Genomic DNA, 23,763 nt, shown 5'->3' on the forward strand with positions numbered 1-23,763 from the left:
GCAATAGCACTGCTAGGAATTTACCCAAGGGATACAGGAGTGCTGATGCATAGGGGCACTTGTACCCCAATGTTTATAGCAGCACTCTCAACAATAGCCAAATTATGGAAAGAGCCTAAATGTCCATCAACTGATGAATGGATAAAGAAATTGTGGTTTATATACACAATGGAGTACTACGTGGCAATGAGAAAGAATGAAATATGGCCCTTTGTAGCAACGTGGATGGAACTGGAGAGTGTTATGCTAAGTGAAATAAGCCATACAGAGAAAGACAGATACCATATTGTTTCACTCTTATGTGGATCCTGAGAAACTTAACAGAAACCCATGGGGGAGGGGAAGGAAAAAAAGAGGTTAGAGTGGAAGAGAGCCAAAGCATAAGAGACTCTTAAAAACAGAACAAACTGAGGGTTGATGGGGGGTGGGAGGGAGGGAAGGGTGGGCGATGGGTATTGAGGAGGGCACCTTTTGGGATGAGCGCTGGGTGTTGTATGGAAACCAATTTGACAATAAACTTCATATATTGAAAAAAAAAAAGAAAGAATGTTCATAGCAGCTATATTGTAACCTCAAATTAAGAACCATCCAAGCGGACAAAGGAATCCCGGAGTGTTCACATGGTAGAATACCACTCAGCCACAGAAAATGAAGGGTCCACGCCAGGAAACAGATGAATCTCTGAGACATGGTTCTGAGTGTCAAGAGTCCACACAAAAGTGTGCTGTCTATATGTTCTATCAAGTCTGGTTAGAGGCCCCTCCCCGGAGCATTCCCAGTGGGCAGAGGCGGATGGCAGCCAGCGCTGTGCCCTTGACACCCCGGGGCTTGAGTCCCCCCCCCCCCCCCAACATGCAGGATGTGTTGGCCTCCTTGTCCAGACAGGTGATTGTCCAAACAGGGGCAGGTGGCCTTGGCGGGGGTGGGGGGCATGTATTTTCATTTGTCCCGGTTAATAGGCCAGGTGAGTGCTTCCCTCCAGGGGAAGCTGCCAGATGCTTGCCAGGTGGCCCGACCACTTACACTCACATTGGCACTCAGCTTCCGCTGCTCGGTCCTGCCCAGTGCACATGCCCATCCGTTTTGGGGTTGAATCCCGAGGAGATGCTCCTGGCATTTCCCAAATGTATATGGTGACAGAAGATTTCACACTTCTCGTGGAGGAACCACACCAGCCTGGGAGGCCCTGCAGATAGGTGGAGATGAGTCCTCAGACACATGGGCACAGGGTTCTGATCCAGATTAGCTGGAAGTCCCATGTGCGGGCTGATCCCCACTTTGGGGAGCTCCTGGAGAAGCTGTCCTTGCAGCCGGCCCTGCCTGCATCCACCTGGCCTCATCTTACCTGCTGGAGAGGATCTGCAAGGCCATCGATGCCTCAGCAGGGTTCTGTTGGGTGGAGACTGGGCATGAATTCCTTGGATCACTTTTGTTTCCAAGACAAAGTGTGAGAAGCAGGATTTAAATGATGGGTTATTGTTGGCTTCATTGCTCACGTTTTCATGTTCTTCCTTCTCTAATCCAAACAGAATCGAGATTTGAACTTATTTAGGAGCCCTGAACATAGACCCTGCTTGAAATTAGAAGCCATATCTACACCCCCACCACCACCACCACACCTAACAGCATACTCATGGAAGACAAGGGACCTGGAGGGTGTCACATCCAGATGGAAGAGAGGTGGGAAGCTGCCTACCGACCCTGAGGATTGTGGAGGCCACCTGCAGGCAGGAGGGGATCTGGCCAGGCAGCTGTGTCCTGGGGTGGTCGGGGGTTGGGCTTTGGACAGTCGACCTCTTCCTGGGCTCCCACAGTTCCCCAGGTGGGCTCTGTGGCCCATGGGACTCCTGAGGCTCCGTGCAGCTGTACCTGCTTCTCTTGGGACACCTGCTCAAGTAGTGTCCATGTGACATGCTGGACTGTGAGGGCACCCAGCAGAGAGACCACGTGGGGGATAGACACAGAGACAGAGACTGAGAGAGAGAAACAGAGACAGGGCCTGACCTATCCACAGCAGGCTGTTCAGAGGCCACATTCCAGCCTCTGCAGCCCAAGTCTCGGCCACAGCGCTGATGGGCCCTGGGCTGGATCACTGAGGACTATAGTGGCTGCCCCTGCTGACCGAGGACGTTGCGTTGCATCTCAGGGGGCTGCTGGGGCCACTGCAAAGAGAATCATCTCGGGCTGTTGGGGGTCCAAGGCCCTGTTGGAGCAAAGGGAGCAGACCCATCGCCCGGCCCTCCACCCTCAGGACACCCTCCCAACATCCAGAAGCTTCTCTGGGGAGGGCAAGGCTGGCAAGAGAGCCACAGGGATGTATGCTGCCTAGGGCAGCTGAGGTTGAACCACGGAACTAGACTTTGCTGGGCTCACCCACCACTGCATCCAAACCACGGAGATGCCCAGATGGAGGCTACGGCATGTGTTGTTTTGCACGATTCTGTGCTTGGTAAGCAGGTCCCCGCTGATTTCCCTGGGCCCCGGCAGGCCTGAGTGGGGTGCCAGGGGCTCCACACACGTAAGACTCGACTTCTGCCTGTTCAGCAGACTCCACACGTAAGTGAGACCACGCAGCCTTTTCCTTGTGTGTCTGGCTTATTTCACTCAGCATAACGTCCTCCACATCTGCCTGTTCTTTTTTACAGCTGAGCAATATTCCTTCATAAAGGCATCACTCGTTGGATGGACACTTAACCTGTTTCCATGATGGGCCATTGTGAACAATGCTGCCATGAACGTGGGGGTGCGGAGATCTCTTCCAGACAGTGATTGCCTTCCCTTCGGGTAAATCCCCAGGAGTGGAATTATGAACCATTGGGTGGTTCTATTTTTAACTTTTTGAGGACCCTTCATACTGTTCTCCACAGTGACTACACCAGTTTGCATTCCCACCAGGAGGGTTCCTTCTTCTCCACATCCTCGTCAATACTTGTTATTTGAAAATAATGATGATTTCAACAGTGCCCTCATGGCCAGTAAACAGCCAGGATGCTCCCAGGGAGCTGGGCAGTTTTTTGGCCTGGGAGGAAACAGCCAGAATGTCCTGAAATTCATTGAGTGTGGCGAGCCTCTCCTGGCCACCTACCTCCCCCTGCCCGAGCTGAACTGTTGGCTTGTAGGAATGCTCGGCAGGAAGTTAGGGACAGGGGACGGAAAGGCAGACAGAAAGCGAGGAGAGACTCAGAAACAGGGAAGACGCTGGAGAGCAGGGGCTGTGTGGAGTAGGGAGGCCAAGCTGGAAACGGGTCCCTGCCACCTGGGCTGCTCTGAGCGGGTGGGTTCAAGAGGTGCTATCGCCGTCCGTCGGGTGGAAGCGGTGACTTCCCAGCCACCGTGAACCTTTATGGGCAGAGGGGCCGTTAGACATGTTGGTGTGTCTCAGGAGGGCTAACCCTAACCTGATCCAGGCCCTGAAACTGCAGATTCTGTGACTGTTAGCAATGATTCGTGCCAACAGCCTTTTAGTGCCCGTGGGTGTTTCCTCTGCCCACACTCACAATAGCGATCCCGTGAGCGTCAGGTCTGACGGTCCCAAACACGTAAAGGGACACGGCTTCTTCCAAGTTTCACCGGCTCTTCCATTTCTCTGCTTGTTTCACAGACACCAGGAGAAGGGAGGACGGGCGCGGAGCAGGGGCACCACTGAGGGCAGAGCAGCACCTGCCTGGAGGCCCCACAGCTGCCCACAGCCACGTGGAAGAACCATCTTGTCACTCATGCAGACCTTCCCTCCAGGGAGGACATTACAGGACAACAAGTCAGAAGTTCCATTCTTGGGGTTTCTTCTGAGGTAAACCTCCAGCAATGTAGGATCTGCATCCAGAAAGATTCCGAGGGGAACTCTCCTCTTCATATTCCAACTTGGGTGAGAGCTTCCCTGGCACCAGTCTTGTGCAGTCTCTCAGGGCGTCAGGGGCTCAGCCGCACCTGCTGCAGGCGTGGGCACCACTTCTTCCTCCCTGGGAGGTGATGCCCAGGGTTCTTCCCTGCCAGTGCACCAGGTCTCCCCAGGAGGGCTCGGCCTCGTCTCTCCCCTGCAACTTTCAGTGTCCTGTGACAGGGCCAAGGGGGGCAAGATCTCCAATCCAGGGTCACCAAACAGCGCCCCGGGTGGGGGCACTCGATGCCGACAGAATCCAAAGGCAGAGATGTGAGTGGAAATGACACAAGAAAGTAATTCATTTCAGTAATGACAACACCATGAAGACAAGAGACCAACATCTCAGAGACTATATCCCAGGAGCCAAAAATACATCCTGGCTTATGTCAGGAAAATGTAAGAGAGAGGCCCCTGGCTGCGTGCAGAGGGGCAGGTGTGTGCGTGAGGGGGGGAAAGTGAGTACATGCAGGGGGCCAGTGGGTGTGTTCAGAGGGGCAGGGGGCAGGTGGGGGTGCATGCAGGGACATGTGGGTGCGGAGAGAGGGGCAGTGGGGTAGGGCAGTGCATGAGGGAGGTAGGTGGGTGAGGGGGGGCATGTGGGTGTGCGCAGGGAGGTGAAGGTGGTTGGGTGCATGTAAGTGGGCAGGTGGGTGCGTGCAGGGGGAGTGACGGTAGGCGGGTGGGTGCAGGGGGGAAGATGGGTACAGGAAGGGGGGCATTGGGGTGAGTGGATACATGTAGGGGGCACACGGGTGCGTGCAGAGGGGCTTGAAACAAGGCACATTTACTATCTCATGGTGTCCGTGGGCGGGAGTCCGGGAGCAACTCAGCTGGGTCCCCTGAGACGAAGGTGTGGGCTGGGGCTGGGGTCCCATCTGAGGCCTCCCCCAAGGCAGGACCTGCCTCCTCACTCAGGCCTTAGGCTGCTCAGTTTCCATGTGGGTCAGACCCTCTCTGCATGGCCACGGGTTTCCTCAGGCCACCTGGGGGATGTGTCTACTGGAGACACTGTGACACTCTTATGGGACATAATCACATATGTGTTATCACCTCTGCTGTGTTCCCATGGATATCAGGAGGCAGAGATCTGGGTGCACCTTGAAGTCTATCTGCCACAATGTCCACAACACAGCTTCTAATTTTCAGAAGCAAGAGAATAGGAACACAGCAGAGATGGGTAGCTAATGACACGGATTCTACGGAATGGTGCTATTGCCAGGCAGGGGCTCCCAGGCCGGAGCCCATCCTCAGCACTCACCCCTCTCTCACCAGTGGAACATGAGTGGGTCCAGCAAGTGCCACTTCCAGTCCAGAGGGTTTAGAAGTGCTGTGACCTTCCCGTGGTCTCTGTCCCCATCTTCGGACTGAATTGGAGAGCCAGCAGGGGAGAGAGGTCTTGGGTCCATAATTCCTGCTTGGAGGAGAACCACCAGACACATCGTGTCCTCCACAATGTCCTCCCTCTTGTGTTAGCTGTGCAGACTTTAGGATTTATTTAAGATAGCCGCTGGTGTTAGCTTAAATATGGTGATGTACAGTCCCATTTAAAAACTTCTGTGTGCATGTGTGGGGTGCATATAGGTGACAATATGATTGTCCTGTCTCATCATCAGGGGGCAGAACTGCTAGCTGCCTCCTCCTACCCAACCAGGTACTCCAAGACTTACAGTCGTATAACGATCAACACATATGAGCTCTCCTGGTTTCTGGAGGTCAGCAATTTGGGAGCAGTTGGGTGGGTGTTTGGGGCTGTGGTCTCATCTGAAGGTGTGACTGAGGCCAGAAGACTCCCTTCCCCGGCAATCCCTCACACGGCTGGTTCCTCTCCATACATGGCTCTCCACAGGACTGCTTGGGCATCTGCAGGGCATGGTGGCTGGCTGCTCTCAGAGACAGCCTGGCAGGGTGATTGTCTTTTATGACCCAGGCTTGGAGGTCACAGTCATGTCTACAAGATCCTATTGTGACACAGGTCACTGGGGCTCTGTGGGGGAGGAACAGCAGAGAGAGTGAGGACCAGATGGAGGGAAGGCTGGTACCCCTGTGTCCATCACTACCAACTTGCCACTATAAATAGGAGAGCTCGAGAGAGGGAGCTCTTATACCCCACACCCCAAATCCAAAGTGCACCCCAGCTCTGGTTGGCAGGTCCTCCCCAGAGATGCCTGTTGGGGGGATTATTCTGTCTCCACATATTAGTTCAGACGACTGGCCAGATCACTGTCCAGTTTCTCCCCAGCCCCCGAGGCAACCACCTCTCCTGGCCTCCAGAAGTAGGTGGAGGGCTGGGCTCCCGGTGGGAGTGGGGAGACATTTGACCAATGATACTGTGCCCCTAGCACTGGGAGCTGAAAGCTGGCATGGCTCTTCTCTGTGCTCTGTGGGTCATCCCTGGAGAGTCTGAATTCTGTCTGCTGTCTCTAGTCATGGTCTTTGGCGAAGGGGGTGACATGGTATCATTCCAGACTGTGTTTCCTGCCAACAAGGAGGATCTAATGCCCTGAGACTCAAATTTTCAGTCTGTAAAATGGACAGGACAACACCCACCTCTCTGAGCTGTCATGGTGACAACATGGGGGATGGTGAGGATGTCTCTGCTGAGCCTGGGCTCCTGGCAGGATCCTGCTGTCTGGGGGAGGGGAACGTGACCCTCCATCAGTAGGCTGGGAGAAGAACTGAGAAGGCACAGGATGGCTTGTCACAATGCTGATCACACAGGTGGCCACTTGTAATTCGAATTCTGACCTGGAATCTTTGAATGGCACAAAGCCCTCTGTGAGTGTGGGCATGTTCATGTCATCATCACGACCATCGGCTGTGGGTGTGAACATACCTGGAGGGCTGCTAGCAAAGCTGGTGTCACAGAAGGGCCGTCACCCCCGAGGCTAACCACCCCCCCACCCCCCGCCCAGCACAGTGTGTGAGGGTGGAGTGGGTCACCTTCATGTTGGTCACACGATGTTCCATGCCTAGCAGTCCAGGACGGCAATGGTGAATCCTAAGACAGCCTGTCACAGCCAGGCCCTTTCCTTGCTCATGACGTAAGTGACCCTATCTGATCTTCATTATGGGGTGGCCTGGCTGGCCAGGGAACTCGCCCCTGGTGCCACAGCTGGCTGGAGGCATCCCTGAGCCCTGCAAGCCGTGGCCTGCGTAGTTGGGGTGAAGCACTTCTGCTATTTGGGAGACAGAACCTTTCTGTGGGGAGATACCACAAGGCTGGCTCTTCTAGAACTTTCCTGTTGCTAAGGTGACAAACTAGTGGTGATAACTCAGATGCCTGATAAGATGCTCAGGTTGGTTTCACTTCAGCGAAACCACTGGTATAAGATTAAAATTCTGATATACTCTCTGTTAAAAGACAAAGTTTTCTTGGATTGTTGGTCTGCTTTTGGAAAAAAAATAATAAAGTTTTTTTTTCTTCCTCTGTTGCCCAAAAAGATGGAAAAAACTATGATTTTAACCAAAAGAGCAGGACAGCATGCCCTTTTGAGTTGATTTGCTCAAGCCTTGGTTGAAATTGCCCCTCCTTTGATCCAAAGGCTGGGAGATGATGGTAATGTCCTTGCTGCCGGCCTCCAAACGTGCCACATTTGTGTTGTTTCTGCAAGGCAGAGGAATGGATGCCTGTGCCATATGAGGGTTGGGTAACTAAGATATGAGAAGGGTTTTACCGGGATACATGGGGCCATTTTGCTACACTGAGCCCAGTATATGCCAACTTGTACCAATCTAGTGACTGTGAAATGGACACCCACATGGCTGGAACATATTTACGTGGGCATTGCTGAAAAAAAGGCAGGGGAATAGATGTCGACTTTGGCCCTCTTAGCCCCCCTTCAATGGCCAATTTATCCTTGGGTGGGGGGCCAATGGTTTTCGCTAGCCTTTTAAAATAGATTTGTAAAGAGGCATGGTTTTATTATGATCGATACATAAATTACTATTGGGATAAGTTAAATTAATGCATCCCTCAACAACCATGGGAGTCTTTCATGGTCACAGTCCATACTCCCAAGGTCCCGTGGGCGGGAAACAGGTAGGAGAAATCAGGGAAGGCCAGGTCAGCTCTCGGAAGTAGGATCAAGCCTGGGTAAGAGCAACTACTCCCAGCAGCTCGAGAGACTGACTGGGCTTCTGGCTGCTGATCCCGTAGCCAGCCAAAATGCGGGGTTAGAAGATGAGGTTTCTCCTGGCCAGCTGTAAGGGATGCCTTTTTCTCTTTTTCCTATAGATGGGCAATTCCCTAGCCAAGGCCAATACCCCTTTGGGACGCGTTCTGAAAAACTGGGATGACTTTGATCCACAAACCCTGAAGAAGAAGCAACTCAATTTCTTTTTGCCCCGAGGCTTGGCCCCAAGGCAAATTGGAGGAGGAAACCTGGCCGCCAGAGGGAAATACCGATTATAATGCCATCCTACGATTGGACTTGATCTGCAAATGTGAGGGGAAATGGGGAGAAGTCCCTATGTTCAGTGTTTTGGGGGCCTTAAGAGACAATCGAGGTAGATGTCAGGCCAACCCTTTCTGAAGTCCAGTCATCAGGAGGGTAAACAACTGAGGGCCCTTTGCCTGTACCCAAAGCAGACCTAGAGAGGGAGGAAGCGAAGGCTTTCACCTCAGCCTCCCTCTGCCTCGGGTCCTCCATCCAAATACCCAGACCTCAAACGTGCACTTCTGCTCCCTGCTGCCCACCTTACCCAGGCCCTCCCCGTAGCGTGGCAGGCGTGTTTCCCCTACAAGAAGCTGGAGCGCCGGAAGGAGAAACCCAGGGAGGCACCACCATGATAAGATTACAAGTACTTTTTTCACTGTAAGATTTAAGATGGACGAAAGGATATCTAGGTACATTTTCTGATGATCTGGATAAGTATATAAAGGCTTTTCAGAATATTAGGTAGGTTTTTTAATTGACCTGGAAAGATATAATGCTTTTGTTGAATCAGACTCTTAATGAGACAGAGAAATGTGGGGTTCTGGCAGCAGCTGAGAGATGTGGGGATGAGGAACTCATTAACTAATTACCATGGGACTGGAGGTCCTTCAGGGAACTCCCAGTTCCCTACTGGATTTCAGGCAGTTCCACCCCAAGATCCAAACTGAGACTATGTTAATCCCGCTGGGGGATTGGTATCGCTGCCACTTCCAAGCTTGTGTTTTGGAGAAATTAAAGTCTAAGGTTAAACCCTTAAATTATGTTAAGTTAGCCACTATTTTACAGACATAGGACAAGAGCCTGGTGGCCTTCCTGGAAAGGCCTCCCCGCTCTGAAGCTGAGAAGATTCTAAAGGACAAATCTGTCCGAAAGACAAAATTGGCCCCTGATATTCAAAGGAAGCTGCAAAAATTGGCTATTGGTCCGGAAGAGACCCTGGAGGAGCTTTTACAAGCTGCCAATTGGATATATGACTATCGAGATCAAGAGGAGAATCAGGAACAGGAAAGAAGGCTTAAAAAAAAAAAAAACCTGGGGCACCTGGGTGGCTCAGTTGGTTGAGTGTCCGACTTCAGCTCAGGTCATGATCTCGCGGTTCGTGGGTTTGGGCCCTGAGTTGGGCTTTGTGCTGACAGCTCAGAGCCTGGAGCCTGCTTCGGATTCTGTCCCCCCTCCCTCTCCCCTACTCACACTCTGCCTCTCTCTCTCTCTCTCAAATAAATAAATAAATAATAAAAATAATTTTTAAAACATGTAAGGCCTTAGTCTCGGCCTTACATCCTATGTCGAACCAGACTTCCCAAGGTCCTGGCACCAAGTGCCATATCCGAGGCCATTCAGGGCGCTGGAAACACAAGTGTTCTCAGAGGGGACAACCGAAGTCGAAACCCCGTGAGCCAGGCCCCTTGTGTGGAGACGGTCACTGGAGATCCGGATGCCCTCGGGGACCTCAGTCTGCAAGGGCTCAGATACCCAGTGTCCCTGAAGGGAGCGGATCGGTCCTGGGGCTCATCACAGTGGCCCCCCTGAACCAACTGTCCACTGAAACCCAGAGCCTCGGGTAACTCTGGAAAACGGAAGGAAAACCGCTGGAGTTCCTTCTTGACACTCAACTGCCTTTTCCGTCCTTTCCCCGGCCAACCATCCAAATGCCGCGTAACTCTTAGAGGCGTCTCCAGAAAACTTATGACTAAATTTTTCTCTCAGCCCCTGGGGTGCATATGGGGAGACTTTTTTTTTCCGCCCTCTTTTTTGATAAAGTCAGAGAGCCCCACTCCCTTGCTAGAAAGGGACATTATGACTGAATTAGGGACGACGGTGCTACTAGCTCCAGGACGGATAAATAATTGTCTGAACTTAGAGTAACCTGGATATTGGAGAGGTAAAGTTAAATAGTCCTCGTGGAGTTTGTTCCTGTGGAAACTGGATGGCCAAAGGAAGATTCGAGGATCGAGAACCAAAAACTAGTTAACTTGCTTAATTATTCTAACCAATAATACCACAAGATCCAAATAAATATGGAAGAGAGAGGAAAACTTGTGGTTACATTTTTTTAAAAATGACCAGACATGTCAGGGACTTTTGGGATGGCTACAATGCATCTTTCCTTTCCATGGTGTGGTCTCCTCCGTAGGAGGCATTGCGTTTGGAATATTAATGCTTGTTAGTCTAATACTCTATGTATGTCATCTGTAGAAGCCGATGATATGCCAGAAAAATAAGACCTCCAAGAAAATTCTGCTAGCCCAGATGTTCCAAACACCCTCCCGTTATCTCGGACCTCTGGATCGACCTCGGAACCTGCCCTGACTGCCATACCGCGGTCATTGCCCCCTTTCAGCAGGAGGGAGTTAAGATCGATCGTTGTCCCAATTCCTAACGGCAGTTAGGAGTCATGTATTCAAAGTGGGGAATATGATAGGAAAAGATGAGATTCAGTAGGCAGAGAAGGAACGGTTAGGACCTGGGACCCCTGGGTGGAAAAACAACAACAACAACAACACATATTTTGGAAAAATGCTGGGAGCATCTGACCACAGCAAACCCCCTTGGGCGTAAGGTTCTTCTTAAGAAACAAATGTCTGTGCCTTATGTCCAAAATAACCTATTATTATTGGAAGATAAACCTGACTGTGAGGAAAGCCCACACTTCCTGAGCATGTTTGAGCAAGACCTCAAAAATAAAGGAAATATAAATGAAAATGGAATCAACTTAGAAAAGGCGGGATTGTGAGAACTAAGGGAGATGATTCATTTCCAGAAGTACCAACTAAAAGCTGGGCTATCTGGTTAACAGGAGTTTCCAGCCTATTGGAAATCTGCACGGACCTCCCCACTCCCACAGTGGGGTCCCAAACCCTTAGACACCTCACTTCCTCATTCTCCCACCCTCCCGCCAGCCTCCGTTTGGCGGGATTCTTTTTCAAAGGCTTTGCAATGAGCACGTGCCACCGAACTGACGTCTCTGCGTCGCCCCAGGGAACGTCCACTTGTTCTAATCAGACTACCTTTTGCCTCCCGTGGGCGGGCTCAGGCCACGTCGGCGTAAGGCTGTACCCTCTGTAGCACGCAGCCAATGAGGAAGCAGGGGAGGGACTTCAGCTAGGAGATAAATCGTCTGCTGTCACCGCTCGGAGTTCGCCTGTCCGTCAGAAGCCCGCTCTTGTAAGAACGCTGATCAGAGCCTCGCTTCACTGCGCTCGGAGTCTCCGCGTCCCCGCTTAGATTGGGGCAGCGGGCTTGTGTCTCACACCTTTGGTTCCTGTCAACCACAAGTCCTTGAGATTCCAGCAATTCCATCCCTTTGGGCCGGGCAGAAGCTGCAAGTATGATCCTCACAAGAAAGACAGAAGGAAGAAAAACCCCACACACAGTTGCACTTTTTTATATAGAATTTGTACAATATATTTCTCTTCATTTGCATATTTTACCCACAACTCAACATCCTTTTTACAGGCTGAAATCACTCAGCTTGATATAATCAAAATTCTTTCTTTCAAACAAATAAGAAAAATTCAAAATCGTAAACCCGTAAGAAAACAAATTAAAAACAATGATGAAAATAAGTCACTCCTCCCCTTAGGAACAGTGTCTGTACAATATATAGGATTTGGGTCAGAATCTCTTTATAAATCAGGCACATGTTTCCACGACACCTTTATTCCTGCCAGTTTTATCTCCTGCCTGGAAGTTCTGCCTCCAAGAAGGATCAAGGCAGGCTGGTCTCGGTGGTGTCCGTTCTTCCAGACACTGCGGGCCGGTGGGGACCAGGGGCCCAGATGGGTGGGGCGGGCTGAGCGGGGGAGAGCAGCGGCTGTGTGCGAAGCAGAACCCGGGTTCACTCCGTGCAAAGTCAGAGAGGCCAGAACGGCAAGGGCGGCGTAAGGGCGGCGTGAGACCGGCGGCGCAGGGGCCGGCATTTACTCACAGTTGGGCCTCCCAGCAGGATGGGGGAACACGGTTGGCAGTGACCACACCAGGAGGTGTGAACCCGCCCCGCCATCTGTCCTGCTTTGGTCAGTCGGTCTGGGGCACGAGGGCTGTGGGTGGCAGCGAGGCGAAGCGGCGAGCACACCGTCTCGTCCATCTTCCAGGCCCCCCTCTGCACTGAGACCGGCCTGGGCCTGGGTGGTAGTGAGCGTGGGGCCTTCTCTGAAAGCTGAGGACGGTTTCCTCCAAGCCGCAGTGCCCAGAGCTTGCATCCCGACACCATGGGGGAGCAGACCGAGCCCGGGGCCCCAGGCCTGACGTCACCAAGTTTCAGGACGGGCCCCTCGGTTTGCATCTCCTTTGAACTGTCCCCCACACGCTGGCTCAACGTGTAGCTTGGGGCTTGAGTGAGAATCCAACTCTGAGGCTGCATGAGGTTGCTGCCCCTCAGCCTCCTGACCAAGAAGGCAAAAGTGCTTCTGCAGGAAGACACTCGTGGGACCTGCACTCTCGGGCCCCTCCACCCCAGACCCCGCAGACCCTGCGAAGGGGGCTTCAGAGGCCATGGGAGCACTGACCTGCTCCCCTCGGCCTTCCCCGGGGCCCGCGCAGCAGGCCGTGCTCAGGCCAGGACGCCCGCCCTGAAACGGCAACGGCCCCAAGCGCTCTTCACCGAGCCTTGCGCGCAGCCCAGGTACCCACCCCGCCCTCACGCTCCAAAGCATGGCTTTGCAAAGAGAATCGTCGGCACTTCAGGGCAAGACCGCAATCATAAAAAGAAAAATGGAAAACAGCATTCGCGAGACCTGGCGCACTCACAGCCAGACAAATGACAGCCGAAGAAGCAGGTGGGGCCCTGGGGCGGACACGTTGGGCTGCCCATGACCACGGAGAAGAAATAAAATCATGTGTCTTTTGTTTATTTGGTTTTTGTCTTTTTTTGTTTTGTTTTGTTTTGACTTCTAAAATAAGATCTCATCTGATAACACTTCAAGTATTTAAGTACAGAAGCTAAAGAGAATTCCTCAACTTGTTGCTTCCACAAACAGGGTATCCCCCTGCGTGACCATTCTGCTGGGCCTCCCGTGGGGCCTTCCAAGGGAGTCATGTTGTTCTGCTCTAAAAATGTGAGGTGGAAACTGGAATAAGTTGAAACAACTCAATGCAGATGTGCTGGAACCGGTGCATGAGTGATGCACGTGGGAGGCCCGCTGGCCGTTTCCAAGGGCACTTGTTGTCACCGATGACTTCTGCGGGGCAGCTGCGTGGGTGCTCGGGGGCCAGGTGGCAGCCAGGACGAGCTCTCATCAGCTTTGGTTTGGACCATCCAGTCTCAAGAAGCAAGAGCAAAGGGAGAGCTCCCAGGCCAGGCCACCGCTGCCGGAGGTCTTGCTGAGGGACGCAGCTCCGGGCAGACGCCGCGTTCAGCCACCGGCTCCGGCTCGACGGAGACAGAACCCTTTCCAGGCTGGTCTCTGAACAACCTTCTCAAGGGCCCCTGCCTGCCCTCCCAAATAATTCTGAATTATTCATACTCATTCTCATATGCTATGGTGTGTGGAGGTGTCTAGCTTGTGACGTGGCAAGTTCTTGGAGGCGTGACTACTTGGCATTCTACTCGGAGCAAAGGGGGAGCTCAAGGGGGGCCGGACGCTACAGCATGGGCATTTCCCTGAATGAGTTTAGACGGCTGCTCTAAAACCCGTGTGGACACATCAGCTAGGTCCATGCACACCATACCAAGGGCTAACACTTGACATTCCAGAGGCGGGTTGCCTTGTTTGGGTAGTTGATGGCCAGGCTGATAGCAGCGATGTTCTGTAGAGCCTGTGGAGGGAGAAAGGGTCACTGCCAATGTTGAGAACCATTCAACTGCTCACTCGTTATGTGTGGACTGAACAAGAGCCTCAGCTGAGCACTGGGGGTGGGGCTGGGGCAAGGGAGACACAAGCAAATGTGGTTCCCCTCACCCGGAGCACCAGTCTAGAGGAGAGAGAGAAAAATTCTCTCAACCACACGGAAGCTCCAAACATAGGGTAGAAAGAGCATCACTGCCCTGTAAGAGGGGCGGGTGCAATGCTTGGTGGGCTCAGTCGACCCGGAGGATGCTGCCCACGGGGTGTCTGGGCAAGCTCTTTAGGGAAAGGGAGGAGCACAAAGGTGCGGAAGGGAAGAAACAGACAGCCAGCGCTGGGCCACAGTGTAGGAAGGGTCCTTGCTGGGAAGGAGGACGCCCTAGAGCCAGGCCGAGGCCGTGGTGCGGGTTCCGTGCAGCAGGAGCGGAAGGCAGCTGGGGGAGGACGAGGCAGAGCCCTGGTCCAGCACAGTGATGTGCTGTGGGGAGGGTCAGGACGAGGGTGACACTGGGCACAGGGGCAGGTGAGAGGGAAGAGCCCACAGGAATATATGGAGCGCTCGGTGCCATATGGTCAAATCTCAAATTTTCGCTGCGTGTCACAAAAGCAGGGGTACTGGGGGCGGTGGGGGCGGGCACCTGTTAGGAGGGGACGGAGGTTCTACTGTGCCTACGGGTCTCAGGAGAATTTGTACAGACGCCCCAAGTGGACGGGGGCTTCCTGCTTCTCCGCAGGCAAGACCCTTTCCTGTGAGAGGATCGTGTGCTCACCGAGCAGACTTGCAGGAACAGAGTGCAGGGCTCGGGCTGGACAACCACTCAAGCGTGACCCTGGGCAAACCTCCCCCTTCTCAGCCTTAGTGTCCCCCTGTGTCCACTGTAGGGCTGGACCACATGCTCTGTGATATTCAAGGGGTCTGCGGGTCTAAGGTTCTCAACATGCGGCCTGCGCCTGGGGGTTCCCGAGACCCTTTCCGGGCTCCGCGTGGTGATGCTAAGAGCTAAGACATTATGTGCCTTGCCACCCTCATGCTCTGGAGCATGTGGGGAGTTTCCCAGAGGCCGGTGCAGGACAGCACAGCTGCAGCAGCAGGACGCAGGTCTGGCGGGCATGGACGACAGCCGCCTCCTCAAGGATGGTTTTGTTTGGGAACATACAGCTGTTTTGCAGAGAATGTGTTACTCGTGTTAACACAGAGCAAGTTTACTATTTCTTAAAGTGATAATTACGTGCTTAAGTGTTTTAATTTCTAAGTTTAAAACCTAATCTCTAATGGTATCTATCGATATGTGCAACACACAAATGAAAGCTTTTTGGGACCCTCAATAACTGAAAAGTGGAAAGGCGTCCTGGGACCAAACTGACAGGGGTTCTCCTACCAGGGAAAAAACTGAAATCTAACTCTATGGAAACTTCAGGCAAACTGTCAATTTAAGGCATTGGTTGTTTTGGTTTCAAAGACAAATTCTTGCTAGCGTGTTCCAAGCCCACGGTTGGATATGAATGACACCGAGTAAGGGGCTCAACTCCCTCCTCAGACACTGGAAGGATGCGATGGGGTTGGGACAGAGCCTCGGGTGAACCCCAGGGGGGTTCCGTCGATGGCAATGGGGCCATCTGGCCACGGGGAGGCAGCAGCGGCCAGCTTGGGGGGGGGGGAGGGGAGGCATACCTGTGCCGCGCAGCGGAGAAGGTGGTCGTCGGTGGTTAAGGCCAGCAGGTACTCCTGCAGCAACCCCAGCTCCTGCGGAGAGAGCATGGCTGTGGCTGGAGGGGACCGCCGCCCAGGGGACACCCTCCCACCACCACGGAGTCCCGCATGGGTGATCGCTCCTGGTTCCGCGGGCACCTCATGGCACTACCTCACTCGAGAGCCATGGGAGGAGCTGGACCGGGAGCAGCCAGGTGCCCAGTTCTGGAGCGGGGAAGTGGGGGCGGGAAGCCCTCTGCCCCGACTCATCCACAGGGTGCTCCGGTCGGTTTCCTCATGTAGAAAATGAGGGGTAAGCTAAAGAACTGGGAAAGACCTTCTCATCTCACATGTTCAATGAGCCTACTACGCTCGTGGGAAGAAGGAGGAGGAAGATGGAAGAACCCGTCCATTTTATTTTCCAGAACTCACTACTGTCAAGCACTGACCCGGGGCAGTTTTTCCCCTGTGGCTTTAGGCCCGACAAAACAGCATTCCCGGGGGGCCGGGCGGAGGTGCGGAGGTGAGGATGCTTTACTTCAGGCCACGCCTGCCCCCTGCGCAGGTCTGCCGCGACCCAGACGACACCCCAGGGCTCGGCCCTCAGCCTGGGCAGCGGGGGAGCTCCAGCAGGGCCCTCACCGCTCACCTGGGCGCGGTTCTCGGTGACGAGGAAGAGCTCCGTGAGGGCGCGGTGCAGGGGGAGGAGGATGCCAGGCTGTGTCACGTCCTCGAACAGGCTGTACTCCATGTGCGTGAAGAGCTGCCACAGGGGCTTTAGCAGCGTCAGGTCACAGAGGTCGCTGCGGGAGGGGGTGAGACGTGAGACAGAGGCCAGCTGACAGACTCCCCCCACACCCAGTAAAGTCATCACTGTCCCCCCAAATGGCCAAAAATATCCACCAGTGGCAACTAGGGAAAGGGGCAGAACCTAAACTTCAGAACAGGACTCCAAGGATGCAGGAGACCCCGAAGCCCAGGCCTGTAAATCAGCGGCATGCCTCTAAACGGTTGTTAGGAAGAACCTTGTGGGAAAATCTTGAGATAAATGTTACGTGGAAAAAAGGAGACATAAAACTGCAGATATGGTATCGTGTAACTGTATTAAACACAACAGTGGGGGCACCTGGGTGGCGCAGTCGGTTGAGCATCCGACTTCAGCCAGGTCACGATCTCACGGTCCGTGAGTTCGAGCCCCGCGTCAGGCTCTGGGCTGTTGGGTCAGAGCCTGGAGCCGGTTTCCGATTCTGTGTCTCCCTCTCTCTCTGCCCCTCCCCCGTTCATGCTCTGTCTCTCTCTGTCCCAAAAATAAATAAAAAACGTTGAAAAAAAAATTAAAAAAACAAACAAACAAACAAACACAACAGTGAACAAATATATCAAAAATGTTATCAGTTGTTGTCTCTGTCCGTTTTCTAGATTTTCTGCAACACTTGTTGCTTTAACAATCAGAAAAAAAGAGGCAGTTAAAAGGCAATGAAAGCCACTATAATAATCTTAGGCTCACGAAACACAAGAAATATGGTTGTGAGGTCGCTCGGGCCAGAACCCTTTCCCAGTAGAGCAGAATCCTTTTCCACTGGATAGGCCTCCGTGGAGACTCACTGCGTGTTTCACTCTGAGGGAGGACGTGCTGTGTTTCCAGTTCAACGTCCTTACAAGAAGGAAAGTCAGGAAATGATATTCTGAGCCTTACGACATGACTTTATATATTTATAATCCTAAATTTTGCTTTTTCTTTTTCATGTATGACTGTACGAAGTATTCTGCGCATTTACTCTTGGAGCCCATCATTTTCTCCCAGAAGAGCGAGTCTTCCTAGAGCACCAGGAAAACTTGGCTCGATTTAAAGAGACAGCTCTACAGCTGAGCTTTCAGGAAAGTGCTCCTACGTGGCTCATCCGTGGCTCATCCGGCCACTGGCAGCCACCCCTCCCCTGGGGTCGCCTCTCCCCTCTGCCCGGCCTGTCTGGACTGAGGAAGGTCGGCAAACCGCAGAGGTGCATCATGTGCAGCAGGGAAGGACCCGCCCGTCTGAAGACGGTTTCATGCCCATCCCTCAACCACCACGTGGTTCTCACTGCAGGCTGCTCTCAACAGGACAGAATGGAGCCCCTGTGGGCTAAGGGGCCTTTGTCGCACACGAGGACACGGCGCTAACGGCAACCACGGCTGGCTTTCTCTCTGCCTGCCTGCGCGCAGACGGACTCAACGTGCCATCCTTTTCTCTCCCTGACTCGGAGAGCCCTTTGTTTTTTAAATAACAGCTCCATATCACACCAGAAGATGGCGTGCTATCTCGAATATCATCTCTCCACTCTGGCGGCATCCTGCGTCTGTGTGCCTGGAAACTGCTAGAGAGGCGCACTGACACCGTGCGCGTGAGGGACACATTGCTAACACCTGCCCTCTGAGGTGAGGAACAAGACAGCGGGTCTTTAACCTCCACTTCTACTTAGTACTCTGGGGAGGTCATGGCTAGTGCAAAAAGGAAAAAAAAAATTCTAAGGACCGAGAGGAGGAACGAAAACCGGTTCTTTGTAGATAACGTGACTGTGCTCTGAATAGCGACATGTGAGCTCTCCAAGTTAAGCAACAGAGCACGGTCACTGGATACAAGGAAAATAAACAAAAGTGAATTATATATGAGCAGAAACAATTAAGAATAAGAATTCTACAACACCAATTACAGTAGCATCAAAAACATTAGATAAATCTAATTTAATGGAAATCCTCTACATAGCAACATCACTCAGACCTGAGCACTGGAGGATCGCAGAGAAGAGGAATCAACACAGAGTGAAGTTCAGTGCTCTGAAGTCCACCCAAACCCCATCAGGTGAGAGGGGGTATGTGTATATGTGTGTGAACAGAAAATACACAAGCGGATAAGGAACACGACAAGGTACTGGAATTTCTAGCCAGAGCAGTTAGGCAAGAAGACGAAATAAAAGGCATCTACACTGGAAAAGAAGACAGAAATGTCTCTGTTTGCAGATGACATTCTCTAGAGAAAACACCAAAGACGCCACAGAAAAACCGTTAGAACTCATAAATCCAGTGAAGTCGTAGGGCACAAAATCAATATAGAAAAACCAGCTGCCTCTCCTCTTTTTTTAAAACTAGGTTTCACACCCAGCGTGGAGTCCAGCGTGGGGCTTGACCCTGAGATCATGACCAGGCTCAGATCAAGAGTCGGACACTCAACTGACTGAGCCACCCAGGAGCCCCCACCTGCATTTCTATATGCTTAATGACGAGCTATCAGAAAGAGAAACTAAACAAGTAATCCCATTTATAACAGGATAAAACAGAGTAAAATAGACATACATTTTCACAAAGGAGATCAACAATCTGTACGCTGAAAACTATAAAACACTGATGAAAAAAACTGAAGACGCAACCAAGGGGAAAGGCTGTTTCGCGTTCAAGGACCAAAAGGATACTGTTAAAATATGGCCGGAAGCAATATACCGATTCCATGTAGTCCCTATCAAAATCCCAATGGCGTTTTCACAGAAATAGGAAAAACAATCCTAAAATCCACAAGGAACTACAAAAGACCCCAAATAACCAAGTCAATCTTGAGAAAGAACAAAACTAGAAGCCTCGCACATCCCAATTCCAAACTGCAATACAGAGCTATGGCGATCAACACAGTATGGTATTGGAATAAAAGAAGACACAAAGATCGATGAACAGAACAGAGAGCCGAGAAATAAACCCACATGTAGACACCCAATTAATTGACAAAGACGCCAAGAATATGCAACGAGGAAAGGACAGTCAGTCACCTCAACAAATGTGTCGGGAAAACCTGACACAAGCCTCATGCAAAAGCATGAGACTGCATCCCTCTCTCCCACTATGCGCAAAAATTAACTCAAAATAGATTAAAGACTTGAATGTAAGACCACCAACTATAAAACTCCTAACAAGAACACATACAGGTAAACTCCTTGCCATTGGAGTGGACACCAAAAGCAAGAATAAATGAGTGGAAGGAACGACATCAAAACAAAAGGCTTCTGCACAGTAAAGAGGACCATCAACAAATGAAAAGGCATCCACGGAATGGGGGAAAACAGTGGTAAATCACATATCCGGTAAGGACTTAATACCCAAAATACACAATGAACTCATGCAGCTCCATTTCAGAAAACCCCACATAACCCAACTAAAAATGGTCAAAGGACCTGAACAGATATTTTCCCAAAGAAGACATCCATATGGCTAACATGAAAAGATGCTCAAATCACTCAGCGTCAGGGAATTCAAGTCAAAACCACGCTGTCACCTCACATGCGTTAGGGTGGCTAGTATCCAAAAGACGGAAGGTAACAGGTGCCAGCGAGGATGTGGAGAAAGGGGAGCCCTCGTGCACTGCTGGTGGGAACGCAAACTGGTGCAGCCACTGTGGACAGAGTATGGAGCTTTCTCGAGTAATTCAAAACAGAACCACAGTATGATCCAGTAATCCTACTGCTGGGTTTATATCCAAAGGAAATGCCAATTGTTATCTCAAAACAATACCTGCACTCGAATGTTCATTGCACTGTTATTCACAATGGTCAAGGCATGGAAACAAGCTAAGTGTCCTATCGATGGAGGAGTGGAGAAAGCAAACGTGGTGCATATATACACAGCGGAGTATGTGCGAGAAGGAAAGTCATGAGAAAGAAGGGAGACCTGGAGGGCATTGTGCCGAGTGAAATAAGCCAGAGAAAGACAAACCCTGGATGACCTCACTCGCATGTGGAAACCAAAACCACACAAAGAAACAGTCAAACTCATAGACACAGAGGGTAGAATGGTACTTGCTGGAGGCCATGGGTGTGGGAAAGAGAGAGGCTGGTCAAAGGGACAAGCTTTCAGCTGTAAGACAAGTAAGGTCTGAGGATCTAATGAATGACACGGTGACTACAAGAGATGACGGCGTACCATACTGGATCATAGAGAGGCGCATGTAACTGCTGTCACACACAACAAAGGTAACACGAGGTACTGGGTGTGTTAAGGAACTTGGTGGGGGCCCTTGTACAACGCGGACACACAAGAAATCCCCTCTAGCCTGTAAATATGTTACAGCTTTGTCAATTACACCTCACCGAAGCTGGGAAAAAAAGAGAAACAAACCAATTCTAAGATGTATATAGATATGCAGAGTCAAAGATAGACAAGACGGCCTGGAAGCTGAAGAGCAAAGGATTTATACGACTAGATACGCGAATTCATTAGAAAGCAACGATAGTTAAGACAGCGTGGTACTGGCACCAGAACCATAAAGAGCGTTGGAGCAGCAGAGACCAGACACAGACGCATCTGTACAGACACCTCCTTTGTGACCAACAGGGTGCTGGAGTGAGGTGAGGGACAAGGTGGTCTTTGGGGTCAGGTGGAGACTCACATTCGAATAATTAACCCTGACCCCCTGCACTTCACGTCCTGCGCAGAAGTCATTCCGTGTGGAGCGTACAGCTAGGAGTGAAAGAAAAAATAACAAAAGCTTCTAGAACACAGGAAGCACCTTCACCACCCCAAGGTGGAGTGAGGCGGAAACCGCCTAAACAGGACAACAAAAGCACTACCATAAAACACGATTGATGAACGGCAAGATGTCAAAATTAGAAACTTCTTTTCATCAGACTCCAGTACAGAGAAACGGCAAGCCAGAGTGGGAAGAGATATTCACAGTTGTTCACAAACTCCCTGCGAAGGACTCACATACGGAGAGCGGCTCACCTGTGGGTGCAGCAGCGGACGATCCTCAGAAGCAGGTGAATGGCTTTCAATCGCTGATGGCCAGTCTGGCGACAAGCCACACCCACCAGCCATTCCCAAATCTGGGCCAGTGGGAGGTGTGGCACAACTCTTTCTTCTGACAACATCTGCTTCAAAATCTCGAACCCTGGCCCACAACCACAAAACACCAATATTTTAATTAACTCTTGTATTTACTCTTGTATTATTAGCTCTTATGTTTAACAAATATGAGAAGGTAACTAGTTATTTAAATTTTGCCTTTTATAAAAGCAACATAGGACCAACATTTTCAGCTCCTCCCTTTTGCAAACCGCCCTGCAAATTCCAAGAGAAGACGTGTCTTTTGTAGGTGCCACAGGTGCCTCTTCTACCCGTCCATGCAAGAGTACAGCCAACCACCACAGCACATCACGGCGACCGTGTGCTAGTATTAAAGTACCTGCTTTGACTTTAACAAAGATCCGTGACATAATGGCACCTACCCCTCCCCCGAGCGTCCCTGGCAGGGACATCCTACACACATAAAGACCAGGGCACACACCTGTCTGGAATCGCCCGAGGTGTCCAGCCGTCACAGTGAATTTGTAGCCCCACTCCGTGTTGCTCATGTCAGAGGTGAAGCGATAATACAGAGTATCTCCTGGGTCACACAAGAACCAGAAACAGGTCAGGACACCACAGCAACAGAGAATGGCAACAGACTAAGCCCCACGTGACATCCCTCCACATCCCTTCTCTCGCTATTGAGTTTGTTTGTTTGTTTGTTTGTTTGTCTTTGAGAGACAGAGTATGAGCAGGAGAGGGGCACAGAGAGAGGGAGACACAGAATCCGAAGCAGGCTCCAGGCTCCGAGCTGTCAGCACAGAGCCCGACGCGGGGCTTGAGTCCATGAACTGTGAGATCATGACCCGAACTGAAGTCGGACATCTAACCGACCGAGCCACCCGGGCGCTCCTCATTATTGAGTTTAAATACTTCATGGTAAGAGTCCATATGACCAAGTATTTATTACCTGGAAGCTCAAAATCCTTCCATTTCTGCTGAGACCCACTGAAAGTGTGTCGATCCTGCTGGAAGTCACTGCTGCTGGACATGGCCAGCTCGTCACAGCCCTCCTCTGTGCTGCACTGCGCGTCGAATTTGATTGAGAGGTAGATTGCACCAGGGATGTGGACCTTATCCTGGGGAGGGGACAGAAAGACACCTCTGTCACTCCTGAGGGCTTGCCTCATGCCACATCCTGCAAATGTGAGACGGTTAAATGTCAGCCCTGCCCTCCCCGGCCCTCGGTCTGGCGGGACAGGAACATGCACACGTGAATTAAACCGAAGGACAGGGGTCTCCGAGGTGTGGCCACGTCATCGAGATGGTGCAGCGAGGGCTGAACCCAGGCCCACACTCAGATGCACTTCCGAAAGATGCCAAGGATTCCCTGCAAGGAGCTAGCTGCAGGGAAACTGAACCCCCACCCCCCACCCCAGGCCTGGGCGCCCACTTTTTCCATTAAAACCAGGTCACCAGGAAAAAAGACTGGGTGGTAAAGACTCCCTGGCTTTGGGACCAAGGAGGCCCTTTCTTGGCTGGGACTTGGCAGGGGTGGGGGGCGGGGAGCTGCTCTGGGCACTGGTGAGCTTCTCAGCACCCCTCGTGGGTCCTGCCAGCCACACGTCTTGGAGCGTACCTCAAAGTTGGTGTTATTGTTATACGGGTGTTTGGACTCCCTCACTTGCACTTCCATCCCAGGCTCCTCCATGAACTGGCAGGCAGCCAGGGCCATGGTCCCCAGCACGCTCCCTCGGCAGCCCTGGAGTACCTTCCGCAGGATCTGGCGGGACACGAAGCAGCGAGCGTCAGGGCCTGCCGGTGGCAGGAAGGAGGAGGAGCCCAGTTCAACCCAAGGCCTGTCCAGAGGGGCTGGCGTCACCGCAGAGGCTGACCTCACCAGCCGCCTGTCACGGCAGGGGGGCGGGGAGAGGGGGCACTTCCTGTACACTGGGATGCTGGTTTTCCTTCTGGAAAACACCACTTCTGGGAGCTCTGAGAGAGCCAGCAGAACCTATCAGGGGTGGTCCCGGGCCCTGAAGAGTCCTGAGACCAGCAGGGGAGGGATGCGGACAGACAATTACAGCACAACAGGCCACGTGCCAAGGGGGTGAGGGACTGGGGGCTCCTCGGGGCGAGGGTGGGGAAGGCCGCGTTCCCCTCTGC

The 23,763-nt window shown here is 52.0% G+C and overlaps 1 protein-coding gene and 3 long non-coding RNA genes across 10 annotated transcripts in view; 1 reads left to right on the forward strand and 3 right to left on the reverse strand.

Annotated features, from left to right (window-relative positions):
- Positions 1 to 544: 544 nt before the first annotated feature.
- LOC147573944 (uncharacterized) lies at positions 545 to 1,183 on the reverse strand. Its single transcript, XR_015243670.1, has 2 exons — positions 1,030 to 1,183; positions 545 to 681 (listed from the first exon to the last, which is right to left on the reverse strand). It is a non-coding gene; the product is annotated as an uncharacterized LOC147573944 (long non-coding RNA).
- Positions 1,184 to 1,341: 158 nt separating this feature from the next.
- On the reverse strand, positions 1,342 to 7,285 carry LOC147573945 (uncharacterized). 4 transcript variants are annotated; one of them, XR_015243767.1, is made up of 6 exons: positions 6,821 to 7,285; positions 6,428 to 6,555; positions 5,548 to 5,864; positions 5,150 to 5,291; positions 2,005 to 2,162; positions 1,342 to 1,516 (listed from the first exon to the last, which is right to left on the reverse strand). It is a non-coding gene; the product is annotated as an uncharacterized LOC147573945 (long non-coding RNA). The 4 variants fall into 4 exon arrangements; XR_015243766.1 differs by lacking the exon at positions 6,821 to 7,285 and having other exon boundaries at positions 6,428 to 6,760; XR_015243769.1 differs by lacking the exons at positions 5,548 to 5,864; positions 6,821 to 7,285 and having other exon boundaries at positions 6,428 to 6,756.
- On the forward strand, positions 6,588 to 9,508 carry LOC147573946 (uncharacterized). Its single transcript, XR_015243775.1, has 3 exons — positions 6,588 to 6,921; positions 8,115 to 8,386; positions 9,103 to 9,508. It is a non-coding gene; the product is annotated as an uncharacterized LOC147573946 (long non-coding RNA).
- A 2,177-nt stretch (positions 9,509 to 11,685) lies between these two features.
- ZZEF1 (zinc finger ZZ-type and EF-hand domain containing 1) overlaps positions 11,686 to 23,763 on the reverse strand; it is a 104,859-nt gene continuing 92,781 nt past the window's right edge. For all 4 annotated transcript variants that reach the window (XM_086685617.1, XM_086685616.1, XM_025920364.2 and 1 more), the window contains exons 49-55: positions 23,237 to 23,380; positions 22,568 to 22,736; positions 22,097 to 22,195; positions 21,535 to 21,700; positions 16,442 to 16,595; positions 15,775 to 15,846; positions 11,686 to 14,073 (exon numbers count right to left, since the gene is read on the reverse strand). In XM_086685617.1, the coding sequence (XP_086541743.1) occupies positions 13,993 to 14,073; positions 15,775 to 15,846; positions 16,442 to 16,595; positions 21,535 to 21,700; positions 22,097 to 22,195; positions 22,568 to 22,736; positions 23,237 to 23,380 (885 nt within the window). In that variant the 3' untranslated portion in view covers positions 11,686 to 13,992. The remainder of the gene's footprint in view (positions 14,074 to 15,774; positions 15,847 to 16,441; positions 16,596 to 21,534; positions 21,701 to 22,096; positions 22,196 to 22,567; positions 22,737 to 23,236; positions 23,381 to 23,763) is intronic.

Source organism: Puma concolor, chromosome E1 (genome assembly GCF_028749965.1).
Source record: "Puma concolor isolate L17-30 chromosome E1, mPumCon1.1.hap2, whole genome shotgun sequence".
Classification (NCBI taxonomy): Eukaryota; Metazoa; Chordata; class Mammalia; order Carnivora; family Felidae; genus Puma; species Puma concolor.